At 48.5% G+C, this 21,783-nt stretch overlaps 4 protein-coding genes across 12 annotated transcripts; 2 read left to right on the top strand and 2 right to left on the bottom strand.

The window, feature by feature from the left end:
• Nucleotides 1-3,353: 3,353 nt before the first annotated feature.
• Nucleotides 3,354-8,230, bottom strand: nipsnap1 (nipsnap homolog 1). The gene is made up of 10 exons (XM_062958515.1): nucleotides 8,069-8,230; nucleotides 6,072-6,199; nucleotides 5,947-5,992; nucleotides 5,765-5,859; nucleotides 5,499-5,569; nucleotides 4,820-4,960; nucleotides 4,711-4,742; nucleotides 4,266-4,360; nucleotides 4,084-4,167; nucleotides 3,354-3,698 (listed from the first exon to the last, which is right to left on the bottom strand). The coding sequence occupies exons 1-10, from the start codon at nucleotides 8,143-8,145 to the stop codon at nucleotides 3,634-3,636; spliced, it is 834 nt and encodes a 277-aa protein (XP_062814585.1). The 5' UTR covers nucleotides 8,146-8,230; the 3' UTR covers nucleotides 3,354-3,633.
• A 286-nt stretch (nucleotides 8,231-8,516) lies between these two features.
• nf2 (NF2, moesin-ezrin-radixin like (MERLIN) tumor suppressor) lies at nucleotides 8,517-16,144 on the top strand. Of its 7 annotated transcripts, none has more exons than XM_008119769.3 (15): nucleotides 8,820-8,923; nucleotides 9,566-9,879; nucleotides 10,210-10,335; nucleotides 10,560-10,682; nucleotides 10,875-10,958; nucleotides 11,111-11,179; nucleotides 11,292-11,374; nucleotides 11,472-11,547; nucleotides 11,677-11,811; nucleotides 12,200-12,274; nucleotides 12,378-12,614; nucleotides 12,802-13,259; nucleotides 13,428-13,587; nucleotides 14,342-14,389; nucleotides 15,056-16,144. In XM_008119769.3, the coding sequence occupies exons 2-14, from the start codon at nucleotides 9,766-9,768 to the stop codon at nucleotides 14,375-14,377; spliced, it is 1,776 nt and encodes a 591-aa protein (XP_008117976.1). In that variant the 5' UTR covers nucleotides 8,820-8,923; nucleotides 9,566-9,765; the 3' UTR covers nucleotides 14,378-14,389; nucleotides 15,056-16,144. The 7 variants fall into 7 exon arrangements, with proteins under 7 accessions (XP_008117972.1, XP_008117973.1, XP_008117976.1 ...); XM_008119767.3 differs by having other exon boundaries at nucleotides 14,342-14,393; XM_008119765.3 differs by lacking the exons at nucleotides 8,820-8,923; nucleotides 14,342-14,389 and adding an exon at nucleotides 8,517-8,734.
• A 346-nt stretch (nucleotides 16,145-16,490) lies between these two features.
• cidec (cell death inducing DFFA like effector c) lies at nucleotides 16,491-21,722 on the bottom strand. Of its 3 annotated transcripts, none has more exons than XM_008119761.3 (6): nucleotides 21,434-21,722; nucleotides 18,197-18,266; nucleotides 17,961-18,081; nucleotides 17,726-17,875; nucleotides 16,934-17,121; nucleotides 16,491-16,837 (listed from the first exon to the last, which is right to left on the bottom strand). In XM_008119761.3, exons 2-6 carry the CDS (start codon nucleotides 18,247-18,249, stop codon nucleotides 16,678-16,680), a joined length of 672 nt encoding a protein of 223 aa, XP_008117968.1. In that variant the 5' UTR covers nucleotides 18,250-18,266; nucleotides 21,434-21,722; the 3' UTR covers nucleotides 16,491-16,677. The 3 variants fall into 3 exon arrangements, with proteins under 3 accessions (XP_008117968.1, XP_008117969.2, XP_003226845.2); XM_008119762.3 differs by lacking the exon at nucleotides 21,434-21,722 and adding an exon at nucleotides 20,312-20,455; XM_003226797.4 differs by lacking the exon at nucleotides 21,434-21,722 and adding an exon at nucleotides 19,670-20,295.
• LOC100555560 (D-dopachrome decarboxylase-B) lies at nucleotides 16,758-21,438 on the top strand. Its single transcript, XM_003226820.4, has 4 exons — nucleotides 16,758-16,898; nucleotides 20,416-20,648; nucleotides 20,898-21,082; nucleotides 21,299-21,438. Exons 1-4 carry the CDS (start codon nucleotides 16,808-16,810, stop codon nucleotides 21,369-21,371), a joined length of 582 nt encoding a protein of 193 aa, XP_003226868.2. The 5' UTR covers nucleotides 16,758-16,807; the 3' UTR covers nucleotides 21,372-21,438.
• Nucleotides 21,723-21,783: the final 61 nt, after the last annotated feature.

Here is a 21,783-nt window from a genome sequence, read left to right as displayed (position 1 = left end):
CATTCACCCAAAAGGGAGGCCTCTCGAGGGCACGTGGTGGCTTTTGGGCTCCCGTGAGCCCTTCCCGTGGGCGGATGGAAAGGGACTTCCAAGGCCCTAGACTCTGTGTGCAGTCAGGGGCACCAAAGACCCAGCCCAGTGGGCGCCCAGCAACATGGGTGGGCTCAGAATACACAAATACATCACAATACTTGGACATGTGTGTGTGTGTGTGTGTGTGTGTGTGTGTGTGTGATTTGAGCCATCAGGAATGAGTGTGCCCCCTTTCTAAAGGTTGCTATGAATATGTCATGAGAACAGAAAGAAAACGCGGCTGAGGCCCGGAGTCGGTCTCTGGCATTGGACTTTTATTGGCTTTGATTTGCTTCTCTTCAGGCGGCCGGAGGTCGAGGGTCAGGGCCGGGAGGGGCCATCCCCTTGGGGTCCTCTTCGGGGGTCAGAGGTCTGGCCGGGCGGGTGACCGTCGTCCTGTCGTTGGAAACAAAGATGAGTGATTAGCTTGCCATTATTATTATTATTATTATTAGCCCCCCATTCTTAATCACTTCTTTCCAGGATGAAGTGGGAAGCATCCTTTGGGTCCGGTTGGGTCCCTCAACCAGTTCCAGACCCAGCTCACGGTAGCGTTCCCGAGCCTACACTGGACTAAGGGGCAATCCCATGATTTACACTCCAAGTCATGGGATTGGGGGGCGATATTACCTGGTGAAACGGAAGTCCTTTGTCCGGTGGAGGGGGTTGAACCCCAGAAACGAGGGGTGACGCCCCCCGGGGTTGAGCATCAAGGGGTGGTGGTCCACCATGCTACGGAGAGAGAACCACCATGAGAGGCCGAGAGGCTGTGCCTCCTTCCGGCCCTTCCCGGTCCCTTTGAGGCCGAGAGAGAGCGACTCTGGCTCCCAGACCTACCTCTTTTGATTGACAGGCAGGAGGCTCTGCTGGGAGAGGTTCAAACTGGAGGCGTACCTCTGGGCCTGCAGAGACAAAGGGAGGAAGGCTCGCCAGGAGACCAAATGGGGAGCGTGGTATACTAACGGTGATGGTACAAACCACGACTTTGGGTTTTATCCTTTTGGGAGCCGAGCTGGACTTTTGAGAGGGGCCAACGATCAATTCTGATTTTTTAACAGCCTGGGATTGATTTCCAGTCAATTTGGCGGCAAGAAACTGGTGACCTAGAAGGGACTCACCCAATACATTATCATAATTATAATGCATTATGAAATATAAATAATAACATGGATTGAATTGAAAGAGAGCAATGATGGATTCATATGAATTCCTATACCAAGATCCAAAACATGGACTGAATTTACAGGACGTGAAAAGACATCCCAAATTGGCGATCCAGAAGGGACTCACCCAGATTGGCACTTACGGGTGAGATCCATACATGTCAGTAACATTGATATTACGACGAATGCCAAGGCACCCACCGGACTCGGGTAAGAGCCAAAGATCCTGGGCAGCGGCAGAGGGGTGAGCTCTTGCATGTTGGCCGGGTTGGGGCTCAGGTGGCCGGTGGTCCACTCCCGCAGGTCCAGAGGCCAGGAGCAGGTCCGCTTGGCTGCCGGGAGGGAAGGCAAAGCCATTGGCCGGGGAAGGGACCCCAAAAGGGCCCTCCCAAAGAGGGGGGAAGGGGGCCCTACCCAAGCCGTAGCTGCGTGCCCGCTGCCCCTCCCGCTGCTTGAGCTGCTCGGCCTCTTCTCGTGAGTCTTGCATTTCCGTCGGTGTCGTCTCCTTTGATCGTGACCTGGGAGAGAAATCGTGACCTTTCTCCATTGCGTGTCTCGCCTTTCTCCAATTGATCGTGTTGTTTGTATTCCGGGCGGAATGTCACATCTTGGACACGACCTTTCCCTCCTGGACTATTTGCCCCATTACAATTGGTGGACAGAATTTCCCGTAATTATTCTACATTTGAGAAGGGATACGGCGTTTGCTCCCTGCCTCTCTTCCTACGTGGGTTCACACCCGGCCTTGACCCACAGGGCTACTCCACCCAAGAAACAGGCCCCGCCCCCCGGCCCCAGGAGGCAAGGAGAGGCCTCGTCCCACCAGGTGTCGGTGAAGTGGATCCCGCTTGATCTCGGGCGGAAGGAAGAAGAAAGGCCTCGCCGGGAAGTCTGGGCGATCGATGGTGCTGCAGCGCAAAGTCCTGCGGAGAATCCCGTCAGCAGGAGGCGGAGGCGTCGAGTGGTGAGTTGGTGGCAAAGGCGCCCAGAATCTCCATCACAGGACGGCCTGGCCAAGGCAGAAGCAGCGCCAAGTCGGGATTGGCTTCTCCGAGACCTTCTGGCCCTCAGCCCCGCCCCCTTTCCATCTGCCACGCCCTTCTCATCTTGACCCCGCCCCTTCGACACGCCCCGTCCTTTTCTTTAGGCCCCTCCCTTCCCTTGGTTTTGCCCCCCTGCTCTGGCCCCACCCCTTTCCTCCCTCGGCCCCGCCCTTTCTCCTTGAGCCTGTTTTTCTCTTGGGCCCGCCTTTCTTCTTTTGGCTCTGCCCCTTTTCTATAGGCCCCGCCCCCTTTCTCCCCCAGCCTCACTCACTCGCTTGGAAGAAGAGTGGATCAGGGCCGGAGGCTCATCCCGGGCAGGCGGGAAAGCCAACCTCTGGCAGCCAAAGCCTGGGACCCACTGAGCGGGAGAGGCTGGGGGAGCCCGGCTCAGGCAGAGCAGCCCATTGTGAGCTCACAGCCGGGACACGCCTCCAGGGCCCCCATTGGCCGCTCCCCACACGCCCCTCCCTGCCCTCCCTCACGCCCCTTGGCCTTTAGCCACGCCCCTTTGCTCCTTGCCTCCAACCCTTTCAACATATGTAAACACACACACACAGTAGAGTCTCGCTTATGCAATGTAAACGGGCCGGCAGAAGCTTGGATAAGTGAATACATTGGATAATAAGGAGAGATTAAGGAAAAGCCTATTAAACATCCAATTAGGTTATGATTTTACAAATTAAGCACCAAAACATCATGTTAGACAACAAATTTGACAGAAAAAGTCGTTCAATATGCAGTAATGCTACATAGTAATGACTGTCTTTATGAATTTAGCACCAAAATATCACAATATATTGAAAACACTGACTACAAAAATGCCTTGGCCAATCCAGAGCCTTGGATAAGCAAGTCTTGGAAGTGAGACTCTACTGCATATAGTGCTAATATTTTTAAAACCATGTCCATTCTTGTTCTGCACTGATACAAACACAGGGAAAGGGGAGGAGCAAAGAGCCCAGGGGCAAGGCCAAGGGGAAAGAGGGTGGGGCCAAGCTTGGGGATTTCTTCTTCCCATGAAAAGAGGAGCCAACGGAGATCCCCCCCCCCCAAAAAAAGACCAAAGGCGACACCATTTGTCTTTCCGTAAACCATTCAGTGTATTGCAAGACTTTCCATCCCAGTCTCAAGAGATGGTGGGAATGTCCAGGGAGGGGGGCGGAGGACAAGGCACCGGGTCCCAGCAAAACAACCACAGCCCTCTCCCGGCTCGGGAGGGAACCTGCTCCGGGTTTTGGTCCAAAACTGGGCCCCAAAAAAGATATTTCTCTCTCCCTATGCATATATTTGTGCGTGAGAAGGGTTTGGAGGGTGTCTTCTTCTTCTTCTTCCTCGCTCGCTGCTCTTCTTGGTCTTCACTGCAACGGGGAGATCTTCAAGGGGATCATGATGCGGGACTCCATGCTCCGGACCAGAGGCACTGCACACACAGACACATTGGGGGGGGGGGGGGGGAGGGTCACGAGGTTGGACCGGGGTCACGGGGTCAGGGGTTCAGAGACAGCCCTGAGCACTGGGGGGGGGGGTTGTTAGGGGTCAATAGGACAGAGTGGGGGGCCTGTGGGGAAAGCCGGGGCTCAGAAACAGAGGACTGGGGGGAGGGAGTCAAAGGAAGGACCGAGATCTCTAAGGGTCAGAAAGGGGGCGGGGCCTAAGGGAGGGGCGGAGCCAAAGGGAGGGGTAGGCCCAGGGTCTAAGGGAGGGGATGGGGAGGGGCGGAGTCAGAGAGGGGCGGGACTAAAGTCTCAAAGGATCGGTCTGGGCGGGGCCTAAGGGAGGGGGTGTGGCCTGCCGGGAGGCCTGACCTGTGTAGTAGACGTTCTCATCCCAGCCGCGCTTCCTCCAGGCGGCGTTCCGGGTCTCCTCTCGCGACTGCAAATCCCGATAAGCTGCAGAGGGGAGGGAGGAGGAGAGAAGCCCCTTGACTCCCGAGACCCAGATCCCAGTCCTCGGGCCTTACGGGCATGGGGATGCTGGGACCGCTCACCCCACAAGTGGTGGACGATGTAGAGCTCCCCGATTTGGGAGAAGAAGCCCCCCACGGCCTCCTGGTTCTCCTGGCGGTACTTGATGGCCCGGGCCCTGCAGAAATCAAGGCAAAGAGAAGAGCGAGAGTAACATGGGTTTCTTTCTTTCTTTGTTTGCGGGACCGGGGCCATAATGGCGCAGACAGATTCGTTATTTCGCAACTTAAATGTATATGGGTCTTTCAAGTATAAACTCTGCCCCGTTTTGGGATACAAATGGGGAAATGGGATTAGAAAGGATTAGCAAATGGGCTCAGATGCAACCGCAAGAGGGCAGCAAAGAAATAGAAAGGATTCCATGCAGGAAAACACAAAAATGTACAATAATAAATAAAACAATGAAAACTAATAAAATGGATAATAGCAATAACAATAATAATATTTTTGAGAGGGGGTGTTGCTTACCAGTTATTTCCCCATTCGATCATGGTCCCAGGCTGAAAGCAAAACACAGAGGAATCATTATGATTTTAGTAATTTTTGCAATCCTATTTTTGATCCAATGTTTGCTTACTTTTAAGTTATATGTCCGCAATTCGTAAATATTTGGCCCAGAACGAGGCAGAGGTTCGTTCCAAAAACTGAACTCCAGCAGCAACTGGTTCCTCCGGGAAAGCAGCATCTTGCTCCTCTCCTTGCGGAATTCCAAATATTCCTAGAATATATATATTATATAATAATAATAATACATTGAACAAATTTAATAATCATCATATATACTAATAAATATAATAAACACGTTGCATCATCATACGGTATATATAGCATAGCATAAATTTATTTATTTATTTATTTATTTATTATTTCAAATATTTCTATCCCGCCCTTCTCACCCGGAGGGACTCAGGGCGGCGTACAATTGGCAACAATTCGATGCCGATACATCATTAAAAACAACAACATATAAAAAATACAACCAATTAAATACAGTATAAAATATAAAACATAAAACGTGTTTAAAATCCGTTAAATATGCATGTATGTATATATGTAATAGAATAAGAAATGTAATTAATACATTATAATGACTACAACAATAATAATTATTTTTACAATGACTACAATACATTGCATACTACAAATAATAAAATGATGATGATAATAATAATAAATATAATGATTGCACTGCATAATAATAATAAAATTATTATTATTTAAATTAATTGAAATAATAATCATCTTAATTCCAAGACCTGGTTCTGTTTCAACTTGTTCATGGAATCCATCAGAGCTGGGTAGCCACCTGAAAACCGCCAAAGGTGAACTGCGGAAATAATAATGATGATGATATTAATAATAAAAATAATGTAACAACAATCATAATAATAACAATATTAAATACATAATAATAAATACACAATAATAAATATATAATAATAGAAAGAATAATAATACGTTTGCAATGGTAGCTCATTGCTAATTTCAGTGGATGATGGGCTATATGGTCCCTCTTCCTTACCTGCCTGGTCCTGTTCGCCGTACCATGTATTCCAGTTCCCAACCAAGTCGCAAGGATAATTGGCATCCGAGTGCAATTTCGGAAGGACTTCCTCCCTGCGGAAGGAAGGCAGGCAGGAAGTACTACATCTCCCATCACCCCCTCATCCCCTCTAGGGAAGGGAGGGGCATTGAGAGACTTACGCCAAGCTGTTGTAAGCTTCCAAGCATTCGGGCTTCACATTGTGGACTGAAACAGAGAGAAAGAGCGATGAATGAGCGCAAAGAGTGAAGCTAGGAATGAATCTGAATATTAATCCGATACTTGCATTGGATTTTATAGAGGTGGTTGGCTTCCTTTTTGGACAAGAGGGTGGAATGAGCGTCCTTCCGAGGGTCCACCTTGTGCACAAAGAGCGAGCGGAACCAGCTGCTTTCCCCATCCTGGGAGTAATGCCTGCAAATCATAGAAATATTAATATTAATGATGATAACAATAACAATAATAATAATAATAATACTGTTGTGATGGTAGCTCATTGCTCATCCCAGTGGATGATGGGATATTCTGTATATATATATATATATGTGTGTGTGTGTGTGTATATATATATATAATGACATTTCCATGTATACACATGGTAAAGAAAGGAATAATACAATAATAATAATAATAACTTTATTTTTATACCCCGCCCCATCTCCCCAATGGGGACTCGGAGCAGCTTACATGGGGACCAAGCCCGAAACATACAACAATAAAATGATAAAACAATAATTCCAACTGTAAAACATCAATATCAATAAAACCATCATAGTAATCAACATATAGCATAAAATATTAAAAGCAGGAGAGTAAAACAAGGATCTGTGCCAAAGTGCAAAATATATCAAAATGGGAGAACAATGACAAAGGACCAGAGCAATGAGCCCAAGCTGTAATAATAATATTTATATATATATTATATTTTGATATATGATATATTATTACTGTATTACTATTACAGCTCAGACTCATTGCTTTGGTCCTCATTGGGCCTATGATTACTATTATATATGTGTGTGCATATCCTAGTATTATTACTACTATTATATAATATGTATACATATCAATATTATTACTATTATATAAATGTGTGTGTATATATCAGTATTATTACTATTATATAATTGTGTGTACATATCAGTATTATCACTATTATTCTTAATGTGTTATATCTCATAATTATTACTACAGCCTGGGCTTGTATAATAACAACAGCACTTCTATATGATGATTATTATCACTATTACCATTACTATTATATATGTGTGTATCAGTACTATATATTATATATATATATACACACAACAGTATTATTAGTCTTATCACTACAAATAATAATAAAAGTGAGGAATCATATAAAAATAAAATTAAAGTAGAAATGCGCCCCCTTTGGCCTTGGCCTAGACCTTTGGCCCGAAGCGAGCCATTCATTAACTTTGATACGGAGAAAGGAAACCTTCATTGCGATATATATTAAATCTACTCCTAAATCTATTAGATATATTCCTAAATATATTAAAATATTGCTATATATATAACATAGTCCTAAATGCATTCCTAAATATATTAAATATATTCCTAAATATGTTCTTTAATATATTAGATATATTCCTAAATATATTAGAGGTATTGATATCTATGTATCTATCTATATGTCCCTATATATATATATATATATATATGATTCCTAAATACCTTTAAAGTACTGGTATCTATATTAAATATATTCCTAAACATATTAGATATATTTCTTAATATATTAAAAGTATTGTTATATGTATATTAAATATATTCCTAAATATATACGATAGATAATCTTAAATATATTAGAAGTATTGATATCTATGTATCTATCTATATGTCCCTAAATATATTGCATATATATATATATATATATATATATGATTCCTAAATACCTTTAAAGTACTGGTATATATATTAAATATATTGCTAAACATACTAGATAAATTCCTAAATATATTAAAAGTATTGCTATATATATATTAAATATATTTCTAAATATATTAGATAGATAATCCTAAATATATTAAATATATTGCTATATATATATATATTAAATACATCCCTACATATCTTAAATATCATAAATCTATTCCTTAATATATTAAATCTATTCCTAGATATATTTTTATATACATTACTATATATATGAAATCTATTCCTAAATCTGTTCCTCCATCTATGAGATCGATTGCTAAATCTGTTCAGAGTATTGCTGCCTATATAATCTATATGTATCTCCATTGCATCTCTTCCTACCGGAAGCCGAGGCCGGAAAAGGGAAAGGCCGCTCTGCCCCGAAGAGCCTCCAAAACCAGCCTTCGCGTCGCAGCCATTTTTTTTCCTCTCCGACCCAAGAGGCGAAGGAGGACACGCCCCTTTATTTGGGGGCGGGGCCTGGTTTCCAGGTGGGCGGGGCGGCGAGGCCTTGCTTTGGCAACACACACGCCTTTCGGCGCTCCAGGGCCTTCCTTTCCCAGCCCGCCAATCAGAATGGCCTCTAGGGGAGAGGGCCAGGCCTTGGGGGCCAAATGGCAGGCGGACGCACCAATCGGAGAACTCTATGTCCTTTCCCTTAACACTTCGGGTTCCGTTTGAAAAGCTGAGGGAGAAACAGGACGGGGGAGTCTTGCTCTGCTTTTTATTTAACTGTAAATAGCATTTCGTTTTTCGCTCGGCACCCGGAAGTGTGACAGATAAACCATCTCGCGGGCCTCTCGATGTCCCCTTAAAGAGAAAGAATGGCCCACTCTGCTTTGGGGGGGCGGGGCCTCTTTTCACCCCCTAACCAATAGCAAACGGCGAGGAGAGGCAACCACTAGGCAGCGTTGGCGGTGAACCCCGCCTCCTAGGGGGGCGTGGCGCCTGCCAACCAATCGGGAGCAGGAGATGCGAGGAGTGGCAGGTCTGGCTCCGGCGGCGGAGGTGAGGGCCGATTTCTTTTCCTTCGGGCGGGCTGTTCCCCTCCCCTCCCCCCGCGCTTCCAGGAGGCTGTTCCGTTTACCCCCCCCCCCCGCGCCCCCCCCTGATTTTTCCCTTTTCCTTCCGTTTCCGGCCCAAAACGTGAGGGAAGCGGCCTCCCTCGGCCTCCCTTCCTCCTCAGCTTCCCTTCAGGTAGGAAAAAACCCGTTTTGGCCCGGAAATATCCTCCATCAGGGGCCTTTTTGGAATCAATCAATCGATAATAGATCTTGATTCAATCCCGCCTTGGATTTCCCTCCGAAGACCCTCTTGGGCGGTGAACCAGGCCAGAGTTTGGGCCCTCCCCCCTCCAGCCCCCCCGAAAACTCTTCCAATCGATTGATCCATCGGTCCATTGATAGATCGGGGTTGTTGTGAGTTTTCCGGGCTGTCTGGCCATGTTCCAGAAGCATTCTCTCCTGACGTTTCGCCCACATCTATGGCAGGCATCCTCAGAGGTTGTGAGGTATTGATTGATCACTTGTCCTACTGATTCAATAAGAACCGAAAGGAGAAGATAGGCCCTTCTTTACCCCAATAAATCCCAATAAGTATCAATTTTTTCAGTCGATCAATCAATGGATCGATTGATCAATTGTCCTACCCACCTCCGGGAAATATCCCACAAGATGGTGAAAAAATTATTTGTCCCAATAATAACAACTGGTCTTTCCATCAGTCGCTCCAATATAAACCAATACCTCTCAACCAATCAATCGATTGATTGGCAGCTGAGCAATCCATCGTCTTCTGCATCTACTCAGACTATAACACTGATTGAACCCTCTCTTTCAGCCAGTCAGCCAGCCAATCCATCCATCTTGATGTTGATCCTTGATTGACCCGTCGTCCCGTCGGCCTTTGAGGAAGCCCAGGGGTGGAGGAAGCCGCCTTGGCCCCACGGCTCTGCCCCTGTCCATGGGTCTTTTGGCTGCCCGCCCTTGGCGCCCTAGGCTTCCTGGTGGGGCCAACTAGATCTCCCGGAGGCCCCGGAGATGGCCGGCGCCATTGCTTCCCGCATGAGCTTCAGCTCCTTGAAGAGGAAGCAGCCCAAGACCTTCACTGTCCGCATTGTCACCATGGAGGCCGAGATGGAGTTCAACTGCGAGGTGAGCTGGGATTTGTAGTGCGGCCTCGGACCAGGAGTGGGTTCTGTACATTGTTGGCTGGATGCCCTTCGATGCCACCCAAACGCCCGTGGCTCAGTGCTGCAGGATCCTGGTTGTGGTCCTTTGTTTTGGAGCTAGTGGAATATCCTGTGTCTGGTATGCATGGTACGGATCTACCCCATGTCCCCATAGAGATGTGCTGCCAAGTTCCTAGAGGTGCTACCTCCCTTGGAATTTCCATAGAGTCCACAGGAAGTCACCGTAGAGCCCTCTCTAGGAATGTTCACGGTCCTCCAGCAGGACTTCCTCACCCCTGCTTCTCTGCCGCAGGTCAAATGGAAAGGGAAGGACCTCTTTGACCTGGTCTGCCGGACGCTGGGGCTCCGCGAGACGTGGTTCTTTGGCCTGCAGTACATGATCAAGGACACCATGGCCTGGCTCAAGATGGACAAGAAGGTCAGGACGAGGCACTTGACCATTCGTTTTTACGATACGGATCCGACTGAGGATCTATGCAGTGGTGTGAGCCCCCATTTCACGGATCCTCAGTCTCTCTCCAGCCTCATATCTCCAACCTTGGGACTTGCTCACTTATTTGTTACTTCAGTCCAATCTGAGACTCGAGACGGGAGAGAGACGGAGGATCTATGCAGTTTTGTGAATCCATGCCAATGTTGCAGGTCTTGGACCACGATGTCCCGAAGGAGGAGCCAGTCACGTTCCACTTCCTGGCCAAGTTCTACCCGGAGAACGCCGAGGAGGAGCTGGTCCAGGAAATCACACAACACTTGTTCTTCCTTCAGGTACGCCGAGAAGGACCAGCTCCATCTTTGGAGGCCTCCAAACAGAGCTCGGGGGGGGGGGGGGCATCTTTCAGGAATGGTGGACTCAATGAGCCTTGGAGGTGATTCATCTGGGAAAGCTGGGAGTTGGAGTCCAAAGCTCTCCCGGTTCAATCCAGCCAACAAAAGGTCAGCTCCTTGTTCTTCTTGCAGGTCAAGAAGCAGATTTTGGACGAGAAGATCTACTGTCCCCCTGAAGCCTCCGTCCTTCTTGCTTCTTACGCAGTCCAGGCCAAGGTCAGCTCCATATTGTGGTCTGGATGCTCTTTCTCGTCCAATTATTATTATTATTGTGGATTTTTGGGAGTCCATCCAGCCTGGGAGGGAGAGCGTCCAATTTGCATCATTGTTGGCTTCTGTTCACGTTCTTTTTGTGTGTGTCCCTGCAGTACGGAGACTATGACCCCGGTGTCCACAAACGTGGCTTCCTTGCTCAGGAGGAACTGCTTCCGAAACGGGTAAGGACGTTGTGCTTCTAGTTTGGCCTCGTTCTGACCAGCAGACTGCACTGGTCTGTACTGAGAGAATGTGCTAAATGCCTTCCTTTGGGGCCCCTCCTCCTCCTTCCAGGTGATCAACCTCTACCAGATGACCCCGGAAATGTGGGAGGAAAGGATCACCGCTTGGTACGGCCAGCACCGGGGGAGAGCCAGGTGAGATGGAGGCCTGGCCAGCATTGTGGATATTGGGGGGCGCTTAAGGAGAAGCCTTGAGAGAAGGAGAGAGTGGGGATCCTCCTTTCTCTTGCAGGGATGAGGCGGAGATGGAGTACCTCAAGATTGCCCAGGACCTCGAGATGTACGGCGTCAACTATTTTGCCATTCGGGTAAGGCTCTCCCGTTTGTGGGCTCCGTTGCACCAGCGGATTCTCCTTTGCGTCTATTTTGCTCCGACTTTGTTCTGCGGGAAAGGATTTGACGAGAAACATATTTTTTCCCTCTTCTTTTCCCCTCAGAATAAGAAAGGGACCGAGCTGCTCTTGGGTGTGGATGCCTTGGGCCTCCATATCTATGATCCCGAAAACAAGCTGACCCCCAAGATCTCCTTCCCGTGGAACGAGATCCGCAACGTCTCCTACAGTGATAAGGAGGTAGGTGGGAGTCCCCTTTCGACAGGAATTGATTGGAACCACAGCACATTATTATTATTATTATTATTATTATTATTATTATTATTATTATTATTATTGCCATGCCCCCAGATCTTCAAGAAGGCCTACTTTCCCCCTACTCCCCCTTTGAGAAGAAGGCCTTGCTTTCCCCTTTGTCCAGCTCTGAAAACAAGTCCAACTTTCCCCTTATTTGGTTTTGAGAAAAAGGCCTACTTCCTCCCTTCTCCAGCTCTGAGAAGAAGGCCTACTTTGGCCATTCCCCAGCTCTGAGGTCTCCTTTCCCCCTTCTCCAGCTCGGAGAAGAAGGCCTTGCTTTCTGCCTTCTCCATCTCTCTCTCTCTATGTATATGCCTTCCTTCTCCTCCAGTTCACCATTAAGCCCCTGGATAAAAAGATTGACGTCTTCAAGTTCAACTCCTCCAAGCTGCGGGTCAACAAGCTGGTAGGTGCCCCAGAGGCCCAGAAGAGGGGGGCGAGGGACACCCCCTTGGGCTGGGAGGAGGCCACCCCTTCTTCTCGGTGCCTCTCTCCTCTCGCCGGGACAGATCCTCCAGCTCTGCATCGGGAACCACGACCTGTTCATGAGGAGGAGGAAGGCCGACTCCTTGGAGGTCCAGCAGATGAAGGCCCAGGCCCGGGAGGAGAAGGCCCGCAAGCAGATGGAGCGGCAGCGCCTGGCGCGAGAGAAACAAATGCGGGAGGAGGCCGAGCGGACCCGGGACGAGTTGGAGCGGCGGCTCTTGCAGCTGAAAGAAGAGGCAACCATGGCCAACGAAGCCTTAGTAAGACTCTTGGGAGGCTGGTTTTCTCCTTGCGGGGATTTGACAGATTTTGTAATTCATCTGTATGGGTTTCTGGACTGAAATGGTCCTCCATCCCTGCTTGCAGAAAGGTCAGATTGTGGAGATCGTTTCTAGCTAGCCCTGAGGGGCTCATTGTTTACCAGCGGAGATGGTTTTGTTTTCCCAGATGCGCTCGGAGGAAACGGCGGACCTGCTGGCCGAAAAGGCCCAAATCACAGAAGAAGAGGCCAAGCTCCTGGCCCAGAAGGCAGCCGAGGCTGAGCAGGAGATGCAGCGCATCAAGGCCACGGCCATCCGGACGGAAGAGGAGAAGCGGCTGATGGAGCAGAAGGTCCTGGAGGCCGAGATGCTGGCGCTCAAGATGGCCGAGGAGTCCGAGCGGAGGGCCAAGGAGGCCGACCAGCTCAAGCAGGACCTGCAGGAGGCCCGGGACTCGGAGCGGAGGGCCAAGCAGAAGCTCCTGGAGATCACCAACAAGTCCTCCTACACGCAGGCCATGAGTGCGAGTCCCGCCACCGCCCTGCCTGCCGACCTGCCCGCCTACGGACTCATCAGCGAGAGCCTCTCTTTTGACTTCAAGGACACCGACATGAAGAGGCTCTCCATGGAGATCGAGAAGGAGAAGTGAGTCCTCCTCTCTCTCCTGACGCAGCCCCGGGGCCAAGAATATCATTTGACGTCAGCTTCTGAATTGGGGATTGGCGTTGTGCCGCTCATTGGCGCCGGTCAGTGCTTCGGCAGCTTCGACCCAAACCAAGCGGCCAACGAGAGGGTCTCTCTCTTTGTTCCCAGGGTGGAATACATGGAGAAGAGCAAGCACCTCCAGGAGCAGCTGAACGAGCTGAAGACGGAGATCGAGGCCTTGAAGCTGAAGGAGCGAGAGACCGCCATGGATATCCTGCACAACGAGAGCAACGACCGGGGCAACAGCAAGCACAACACCATCAAGAAGGTAGGCGGAAAAGGCGGCCACTGGCTTGGGTGGGAGGGCAGTGGACTCTAGAGCCCAGGAGTCGCCTTCCAGGGGACCATCGTCCAGGCTATCTACTCGAGGGAGTCCTCTTTGCGCGTCCAGCCTGGTGTTTTGCCAGATTCCAAGAATGTGATTCACAGACTTATCACGCCGTAACCCTACAGCACTGTATATACATATTTATTTTATTATTTATTTACGATATTTATTTATAAATACATTTATTAATACATTTATTTATTTACTATATTTATTTATAAATAAATGAATACTATATTGTTGTATATAAATATAGTAATAAATAATAAATAAATATCAGGCCCCCACTCCCAGAACCCATGCTCTTTGACAGGATGCTGGGAGATGTAGTTTAACGGCGCCTGCCTCTCCGCAACCGAGTTCTCCCACTCTGCACAAATGTGCTCCCCCTCGTATGTGGTTAGAATATCGGGCCAACCGAGCTGAGGGTGAGAGCCAACCCTATTGAAACGAAGGACTTCCTGTGCAGGAAGGCCACGGAGTCGTGCTGGAGGACCTAGACAAAGCCTAGAGGGGGCACGATTTGAGAGAAACGATAGCCAACCCCATTGAAACGAAGGACTTCCTGCGCAGGAGGGCCACAGAGTTGCGCTGGAGGACCCAGACAATGCCTAGAGGGGGCGCGATTTGAGAGAAGCAGTAGCGGACCCAATTGAAACGGAGGCCCTCTTCTGTGTTTGTTTTGCCGGTTCAGCCTCCAGGCCAGGGCAGAAGACCCATCTGCATTTGAGGCGCCCGCGTGGTAGGTCAGTCCAAAGCTGGCGCTTGTGTGTGTGTCTGGTGACGGTGGCGGGGGCGCATTGGCCACTAACCTCTGCATGGGCTTGCCTGACAAGCAGTTGCACCCTTGCTCCGGGGCACACGGGGCCTCTCCTTCCCCAGGATTCCAAGGAGCTTGGGAAACCACAACTCTCTCAACTCCATCTCCTTGCACTGAAGTGGTGTTAGGACCCATTCCTTCCTAGATGGCCCAATGGGATTCGACTAGACGGGACCAAGACCCCTTGGACCCCGTTGTATTCCTGTATGGCTCAGTGGGGTTGATCTTGATGCTCCTTAGGGGTCCCCTCCTTGAACCAAAACCTCTTGGATTCCTCTATGGCGGAAAGGGGTTGGACTAGATGGCCTCAAGTCCCATTGGATCCCAGTGAGGTTTTCCTTGCTTCCCTCCTGCGAAGGAGTCATTGATTTTTCCCTTGAGAAGGAAGGCAAAGCGCAGCAGAGAGGAGTCAGTCGCTCACCTGCCTTGGCTTCGTTTTTTGTTCCTAGGGGGGTCCGTTGCACAATTCCGCGCTGGCTTTTCTGGGGAACGTTGTGCTATCCCGCACCCACTTGGCAGAGCCCGGTCTGCAGTCTCATGGAATGTCTCTGTGTCTGTCTCCCCCGTCCTTCCTTTTTCTCTCCGCAGCTGACCTTGCAGAGCACCAAATCCCGCGTGGCTTTCTTTGAGGAACTCTAAAGCCAACGGGTCGGAAGAGTCGCTCACAAACCCAACGCCGGAAACGAATCTGCCGCCTGTCCTTGGACCTCCTTTTTGTACTGTTTGCTAACCTTTGTAATAGCGCATGACGGCGGCACTCCGTTTTTGGCCACCGTTTTTCCTATTTCTCCTTTCCTTTGGGAGAGAATATAGATCTATATATATTTGTACGAATGGTTCCCCTTGACACCCTCTCCCTTGTTTTTGGGGAAACGTGAAGAATTTTTCCTCCTCCGTTGTATTGGATCCCTGTTTATTTGGACTTTATTGCACCAGCCTGTTGTTAAAGGACATAGGAAGATGTCGCCATTGCGACACATGGTTTTATTGTTTACACTCCGCTGCAGTAGCCGCTTTCGGTGAAGTTACTTATTTGGTCGTTTTCTAACTGCGTTATTATTGCCACCTTCCTCGGCTCCTTGATATCGCTATTGCGGTAGAACAAAACTATCGTAGACGATGTTGTGGCGGACGGAAATTATGACACAAGGAAGAATCGTGGCTCCGTCAACAACCTTTTCTTGTCGGTAAAAAGAGACGATCCGATGACATTTCAAGCACAACGCAATGATCATCCCCAACCGTTCCGTGCCTTCTCCTTTTGAACATAATAATACAGAATCCAAATACCAGCTTGTTGTTCGGTTTGTTAAGGAAACCCTTCTCCAGGAATTTGGGCGTTTCATAAAGAAGGAAAATGAGTGAGGAAGTGGAGGACAAGGAAGTCAAATTCAGGAAGACAAGGAAATGATAGAATCGAAATTTAGGAAGACAAGAAGGCAATATTCCAGGATGGATAGGAATTTGGGAAGGTGAAAAGGCTATTCAGGGAGATGAGAAGGTCACATTCGAGAAGAGGAATTGAAATTTGGGAAGGCTCGAGGAAATTCAGGAAGACAAGAAGGCAATCTTCGGGAAGATTCATAGGAATTTGGGAAGACGAGATGGAACCAAGGACACCTTTTCCTTCCCTGCATTTTTCTGGTCTATTTTGATCATTAAAGTATATTGATCAAGTCCAGGGTGTCTTTGTGTTCCATGCAATACCTTCTCGAGGGCAGGCGTCCCCTTTGGAATATTGCGCAAGGGGGGTTCACCCTTTTCTGCAGCTGATCACAGCTGGATCCTCTCCCTTGCAGGTCTCTACCCTTCATTGCTACCACTTGTAAGTTCTTACAAGTGGCCCTTTAGAACTAGGAGGAAGGTTCACCCCTTCTGAAACCTCACCACCCTACGGGTCATGATCCTGCCAATCCGCCTGTATACTAACCACCACCAACTGCTGGACACAACAGGAGCAAGAGCCCTCACTTCCATCCACTGTTTTGAGAGCAAAGGGTGAAAAAACCCAGCAACACCATGGTTTAACAAAGTGGACTTTTATTAATGCATACAGATAAAGATAAATATTTACAAGACACAGTTCCAAGTGAAGGCAGGCACAAGAATCCCAACAAGTCCATGGCTCCCTATTGTGCAGGCTTGGGCCAACTTTGGCCCAGGCCTGCTCAAGTGAGTCCCTCGTCACCATTGAATGGCTGAATGATGAATCACAGGAGCATCTTCCGGAGCGAGAGGCCGAGCAACGCCACCTCCTTCTCCGCTTTCTCCTCCTCCGTGGCGTCCAGCAATTGCTTCACGTAACAGGAAGTGCCCAGCAAAACGTGGCCGGTGGCCTGCATGGTGAACAGCGCCCAGCGGAGAGCTTCCCTGCGTCGCAAAGGAGAGAAAGAGAGAGAGATCAATCACCTTCACCACGGACCACGCTCCCGTAAGTGCCAACCCTCTTCTTTTGGTCCAACTGACCTCATCATCCTCTTAGCCCCGTAGCACTGCATGTCGTAGGACATGCTGTACGTCCCGTAGAGCGTCGTCTTGATGTTCAAGCAGCCAATGAGGTCCCGAGGGTTGGTCTTGTAGAGGTCAAAGGTCAGCCGGGCCACGTCAATCCGGTGCCGGGGCTTCTGGGAGAGCGCGAGCTGGTAGCCGGGTGCCTGTGACGGAAAAGGGAGGAAAAGCATTGAGTTGAGAAGGAGGACAGAGAGATGTCCTAGGGAGGAGGACACCCCTCTTGGCACTGGTAGGCAACCATAGAGTTAATAATAATAATAATTTTATTTTTCTACCCCTCCCCATCTCCCCGAAGGGACTCGGGGCGGCTTACATGGGGCCAAGCCCAGGCAACAGACGATATAAAAACACAACAATAAAACAAGTCAATCAACAATAAAACAAGTCATAAAACAAATGAGATCACATACAATAAACATACTATGATAAAATCCTGGGTTGGCTCCTAAAAAGAACTGGGCCAGAGAAAGTGCAAGTAGTGTCAGTTGAGCTGGAGGACTGAAGGGTTCCTAGAGAGAAGGTTCTCTAAGCATTGGTAGGCCCTTCCGCTGGAAGATGACCATGGGATTGAGCTGGAGGACTGAAAAATTCCTAGAGAGAAGACTTCTCTAGGCATTGGTTGGTCCTTTTGTAGAAGGTGGGCATCCGATTGAGTGGGAGGAGCGAGAGAGAGAGAGAGAGGAGTCCTCTAGGCTCGTGTGGGTCCGGTGGATGAACTTCCTTCAAGGAGCCACAATGGCCACCCACCTTCTCTGGCCGCCATTCCTGCCCTTTGGCCAGGGCCATGAGCACCGCCCCTTCCTCCAGCGTCTGGAAGAACTCCTCCATCTCCACGCTGGTGCCGTCCTCCTCCAAGACCAGGTGGACTTCCCCGGAGAGGGCCCAGGCGTGACGCACCTGAGGAGACACAACGGTCTTTAGAGGCGGCACCTGGGGTTGGTCCGGCCCTTGAGCGCCCGCCTTCCCTCCTCCCCAGGCTCACCTTCTCCTGGAGGTCCCTCAGGCTCTCGGCCACCATCCCTTTGCGCACTGAGCGTTCGTGGTTGGTCACCCGGAAGGGGCGGGGCCTCGGCGGAGAAGGAGGAGCCACTGCCAAGATGCACCTGGGACATGAGAAGAAGAGCCATCAACGGAGGCCCCTCCTAAGCCTAACCTTGCACTGGAGGACCTAGAGATTCCTAGAGGGGAGGCAAAACAATATGCCAAGCAAAGGCTTACTTGGAAAGGGATTGCGGGGAGAGAAGGGACAGCGACTTTTTGGCGTAATCCATCCTCACAAAGATCTGAGCTGTAACGAGGAAAGAAAGAGGTACATTTAAAATTAAATAATAATAATAACAACAATTTTATTGAGTATAAGTGCTTCCTTTTATCCATTGTGATATTATTATGATAAGAGCTCTCTTTTACCCATTGCAACATAGATTTTCTCAGAATTAATTCATTTATTAGAGCATTAATTTAAATTGCATTCTAAATTAAATTCAAAATAATAATTATTACTATTATTATTATATTGGGTATAAGTAAATGGGTTCATATAATTAACCATGTCAATTGCCCTAAAATTCCCTTTAAAAATTAAGAAATATGCATTAATAGTAATTTGAATTGTCCTAAATTAAATTCAATATGACTACTTAAATAATAATAATAATAATAATAATAATGTATTATTATTTTATTATGTCACAGCAAACAAGATAGATATATGAAATCCAGCATATCTATCTTGTTTGCTGTGACATAATAAAATAAATAATAATACATTCCCTTGCCTAAGGGATTAAACCCTCAAATTACATTAATCTTAAAATTCCCTTGACTAAGGAAAGGTGTTTTAAAATGAAATAGGGTTGAATTTAATCATAAATTAAATAAAAATGACAACAATAATATCCTATTTCACCGTAAAAGACCTAAGGCAAGGTCTTTTAGAATGAAATAGGGCTGAATTAAATCCTAAATAATAATAATACTAATAATAACAATAATACATCACACAGTCCTAGACACTTGGGAAGTGTTCAACTTGTGATTTTGTGATACGAAATCCACCATATCTATCTTGTTTGCTGTGTCATACAAAATAATAATAATATACTTATAATCCAACATTAATAATAGTCATAAGAATAAGATAAAAGCATGTCCATGCTTAAGGCAAGGTCTTTTGCAATGAAATAGGGCTGAATTAAATTCTAAATAAATAAATAATAACAAAAATAATAATATAATTATAATCCAACATTAATAATAGTCATAAGAATAAGATAAAAGCGTGTCCATGCTTAAGGCAAGGTCTTTTGCAATGAAATAGGGCTGAATTAAATTCTAAATAAATAAATAATAACAAAAATAATAATATACTTATAATCCAACATTAATAATAGTCATAATAACATAAAAGCATGTCCATGCTTAAGGCAAGCTCTTTTGCAATGAAATAGGGCTGAATTAAATTCTAAATAATAATAACAATAATAATAAACTTATAATACAACATTAATAATAGTCATAAGAATAAGATAAAAGCGTGTCCATGCTTAAGGCAAGGTCTTTTGCAATGAAATAGGGCTGAATTAAATTCTAAATAATAACAATAACAATAATAATAAACGTATAATACAACATTAATAATAGTCATAAGAAGAAGAGAAAAGCTTAAGGCTTTTGCAACGCCATAGAGACCTTGCTTCTTCCTGGGGAGGGACTGGGCTGGAACTGGGAGGCCTGGGCCGCAGTGGGGCCTTTTTAAAGGGCCAGCCCGCCTCCTTGCCCTTTGGCCTCCTCCTCCTGCGTAAGCATCCTGACACATCCTGGACTTTGGATCCATGGCAATGGGGCTCCTCCACCTCACCTCTAGCCCTCATTCGAGGCCACGCCTGGGCCAACTTGGGCCCTCCCTCCCAGTGTTTTGGACTGCAACGCCCACAATTCCTAAAATCCAAAACACCAGGCGGGAGGGCCCAAGTTGGTCCAAGCCGAGTCTATTTTCCATTTTGTAAGCCAAGGCCATCGGCGTCAAAGCTCTTTTGTCCACACTATATCTCCGTGCTACGGGGATGATGGGATTTGTCCTTTCCCCAAAGCTCTTCCCCCATCAGTTGTATTCAATGCTGCGTGGGTGATGGGATTTGCACTCCCCCTCCCCAAAAGGCCTGCCACATGCGATGGGATTTGCAGTGCCCCCCAAGGCCGACAGTTGTACTCAATGCTACAGGGATTATTGGATTTGTAGTTCCCCCAAAAGCCTGCTGTGGGGATGATGGGACTTGTGGCTTCCCCCAAAGTCTTTAATAACAACAGCAACAACACTTGATTTATATTCACCGGCTGTTTTCCTCAATGCTACATAGATGATGGGATAAGGGGGGGGGGGGGGGTGTTCGTGGTTTTTCTGGATTCCAGGCCTGAAGGGCGGCATTTTTCCGCAGAGGAGGCCAGGCCGGGCTCCTTATCTCCCGGCGAGCGGGCTGTGTGTCGACATTCCAAAGTCCAGCCGGGCCCTGTTGATTCTGGGAAGGAGGCCCAGCTCCGGAGGGGACTCGCCGCCGTCGCCATGCCCTTCGTGGAGCTCGAGACCAGCCTGGCCGCCCAGGCCCTCCCCAAGGACTTCGCCGCCAAGCTCAGCCGCGCCGCGGCCGACATCTTAGGAAAACCCGAGGAGGTAGTGCTCCCGACTAGGCCGCGGGGAGGTGGAGTGGGGCTCGGACTCGCCTGGCTGCCCAAGCCGCTTTTCCCTCCCCCTCCACTACCCAAGGCCGGGGCTGATTGAGGCCTGCTAGGCAACGGAGAGCCTGGCGCTCGCGTAGTTGAGGAGGCCGACTTTCCGTTCACTTAGGCCGTCCTCGGCTACGCGAGCCCCAGGCTCCCGCGCGGCCTAGTTTTTTGTATTCTCCCCATTTCCCCCCTCCAGCGCGTGGTGGTGACGGTGAAGGGCGGCCTCTCGATGGTGCTGAGCGGACGCGGCGGGGACTCGGCTCCGGGAGCCTTGCTCTCGGTCTCCTCCATCGCCGTGGTGGGCTCCGCGGAGCAGAACAAGCAGCACAGCGCCCGTTTCTTCGAGTTCCTTCAGCGGGAGCTGGGACTCGCCCCGGAGCGGTGAGGAAGCGAGGGGGAAGTAGAGCCCCGGGCCTCACTAAGGCGACCCCGAGGCTTATTGCAGCCTACTAGGCCGCGGGGAGCCTCGGCCTCGCGTAACTCAAGAGGCCGCCTTTCTCAGGGGAGGTGGGCACCGGGGTTACGCCGGTCCGAAACCTTTCCGTCGGGGAGGTGGGGACAGATTCGGATTCTATTTTTTTTCTTTCTTTGCTGAAGGATCCTGATCCGCTTCTATCCGCTGGAGCCCTGGCAGATCGGGAAGGACGGGACCGTCATGACCTTCCTCTGATTCCGGACCGGTTGTCAAAGGCATTCCCCAAGAAATGAAATAAAAGAATGACAGAAACGAACCAAAATGGCTGGAGTCCTTTTGTTATTCATTGATGGTTGAGGAGGATCCTTGGCGAGAGCAGAAGAATTCACTCTTGGCCAGGCTGGGCAAACGTCTTTTGGACTCTAACTCCCAGAATTCCTCACAGCCTCAGGCTTAAGCGGCTGAGAGGGAAAAGGAAGGGGGCCTGAGGCTGTGAGGAATGCTGGGAGTTGGAGTCCAAAACACCTGGAAGGAGGGCCCAAGTTGGCCCAGGCCTGCTCTAAGTTAGAAGTGAGTCTATTCGGATCTCGGCCCCGCCTACAATTTGCGCATGCTCAGTCTCGTCCAAATAGAAGCCCAATAGACACGAAGTACTGAGTTTACGGCC

Source organism: Anolis carolinensis, chromosome X, assembly GCF_035594765.1.
Source record: "Anolis carolinensis isolate JA03-04 chromosome X, rAnoCar3.1.pri, whole genome shotgun sequence".
NCBI lineage: Eukaryota > Metazoa > Chordata > Lepidosauria > Squamata > Dactyloidae > Anolis > Anolis carolinensis.
This window is presented reverse-complemented; position numbering and strand designations above follow the sequence as displayed.

Coding starts and splice junctions, on each gene's coding strand:
- nipsnap1 (XM_062958515.1), bottom strand. CDS start 8,145: ATGGCTGCGACGCGAAGGCTGGTTTTGGAGGCTCTTCGGGGCAGAGCG. Junction 5,860..5,946: donor GAAGCTTACAACAGCTTGGC/GTAAGTCTCTCA, acceptor TTCCTTCCGCAG/GGAGGAAGTCCTTCCGAAAT. Junction 4,961..5,498: donor ACAAGTTGAAACAGAACCAG/GTCTTGGAATTA, acceptor TATATATTCTAG/GAATATTTGGAATTCCGCAA.
- LOC100555560 (XM_003226820.4), top strand. CDS start 16,808: ATGGTGAACAGCGCCCAGCGGAGAGCTTCCCTGCGTCGCAAAGGAGAG. Junction 16,899..20,415: donor TCACCACGGACCACGCTCCC/GTAAGTGCCAAC, acceptor ATTTTTCCGCAG/AGGAGGCCAGGCCGGGCTCC. Junction 21,083..21,298: donor CTGGGACTCGCCCCGGAGCG/GTGAGGAAGCGA, acceptor TCTTTGCTGAAG/GATCCTGATCCGCTTCTATC.
- nf2 (XM_008119765.3), top strand. CDS start 9,766: ATGGCCGGCGCCATTGCTTCCCGCATGAGCTTCAGCTCCTTGAAGAGG. Junction 9,880..10,209: donor AGATGGAGTTCAACTGCGAG/GTGAGCTGGGAT, acceptor TCTCTGCCGCAG/GTCAAATGGAAAGGGAAGGA. Junction 10,336..10,559: donor GGCTCAAGATGGACAAGAAG/GTCAGGACGAGG, acceptor CCAATGTTGCAG/GTCTTGGACCACGATGTCCC.
- cidec (XM_003226797.4), bottom strand. CDS start 19,814: ATGGATCCAAAGTCCAGGATGTGTCAGGATGCTTACGCAGGAGGAGGA. Junction 17,122..17,725: donor AGGAATGGCGGCCAGAGAAG/GTGGGTGGCCAT, acceptor TTTCCGTCACAG/GCACCCGGCTACCAGCTCGC. Junction 16,838..16,933: donor GGGGCTAAGAGGATGATGAG/GTCAGTTGGACC, acceptor TTTGCGACGCAG/GGAAGCTCTCCGCTGGGCGC.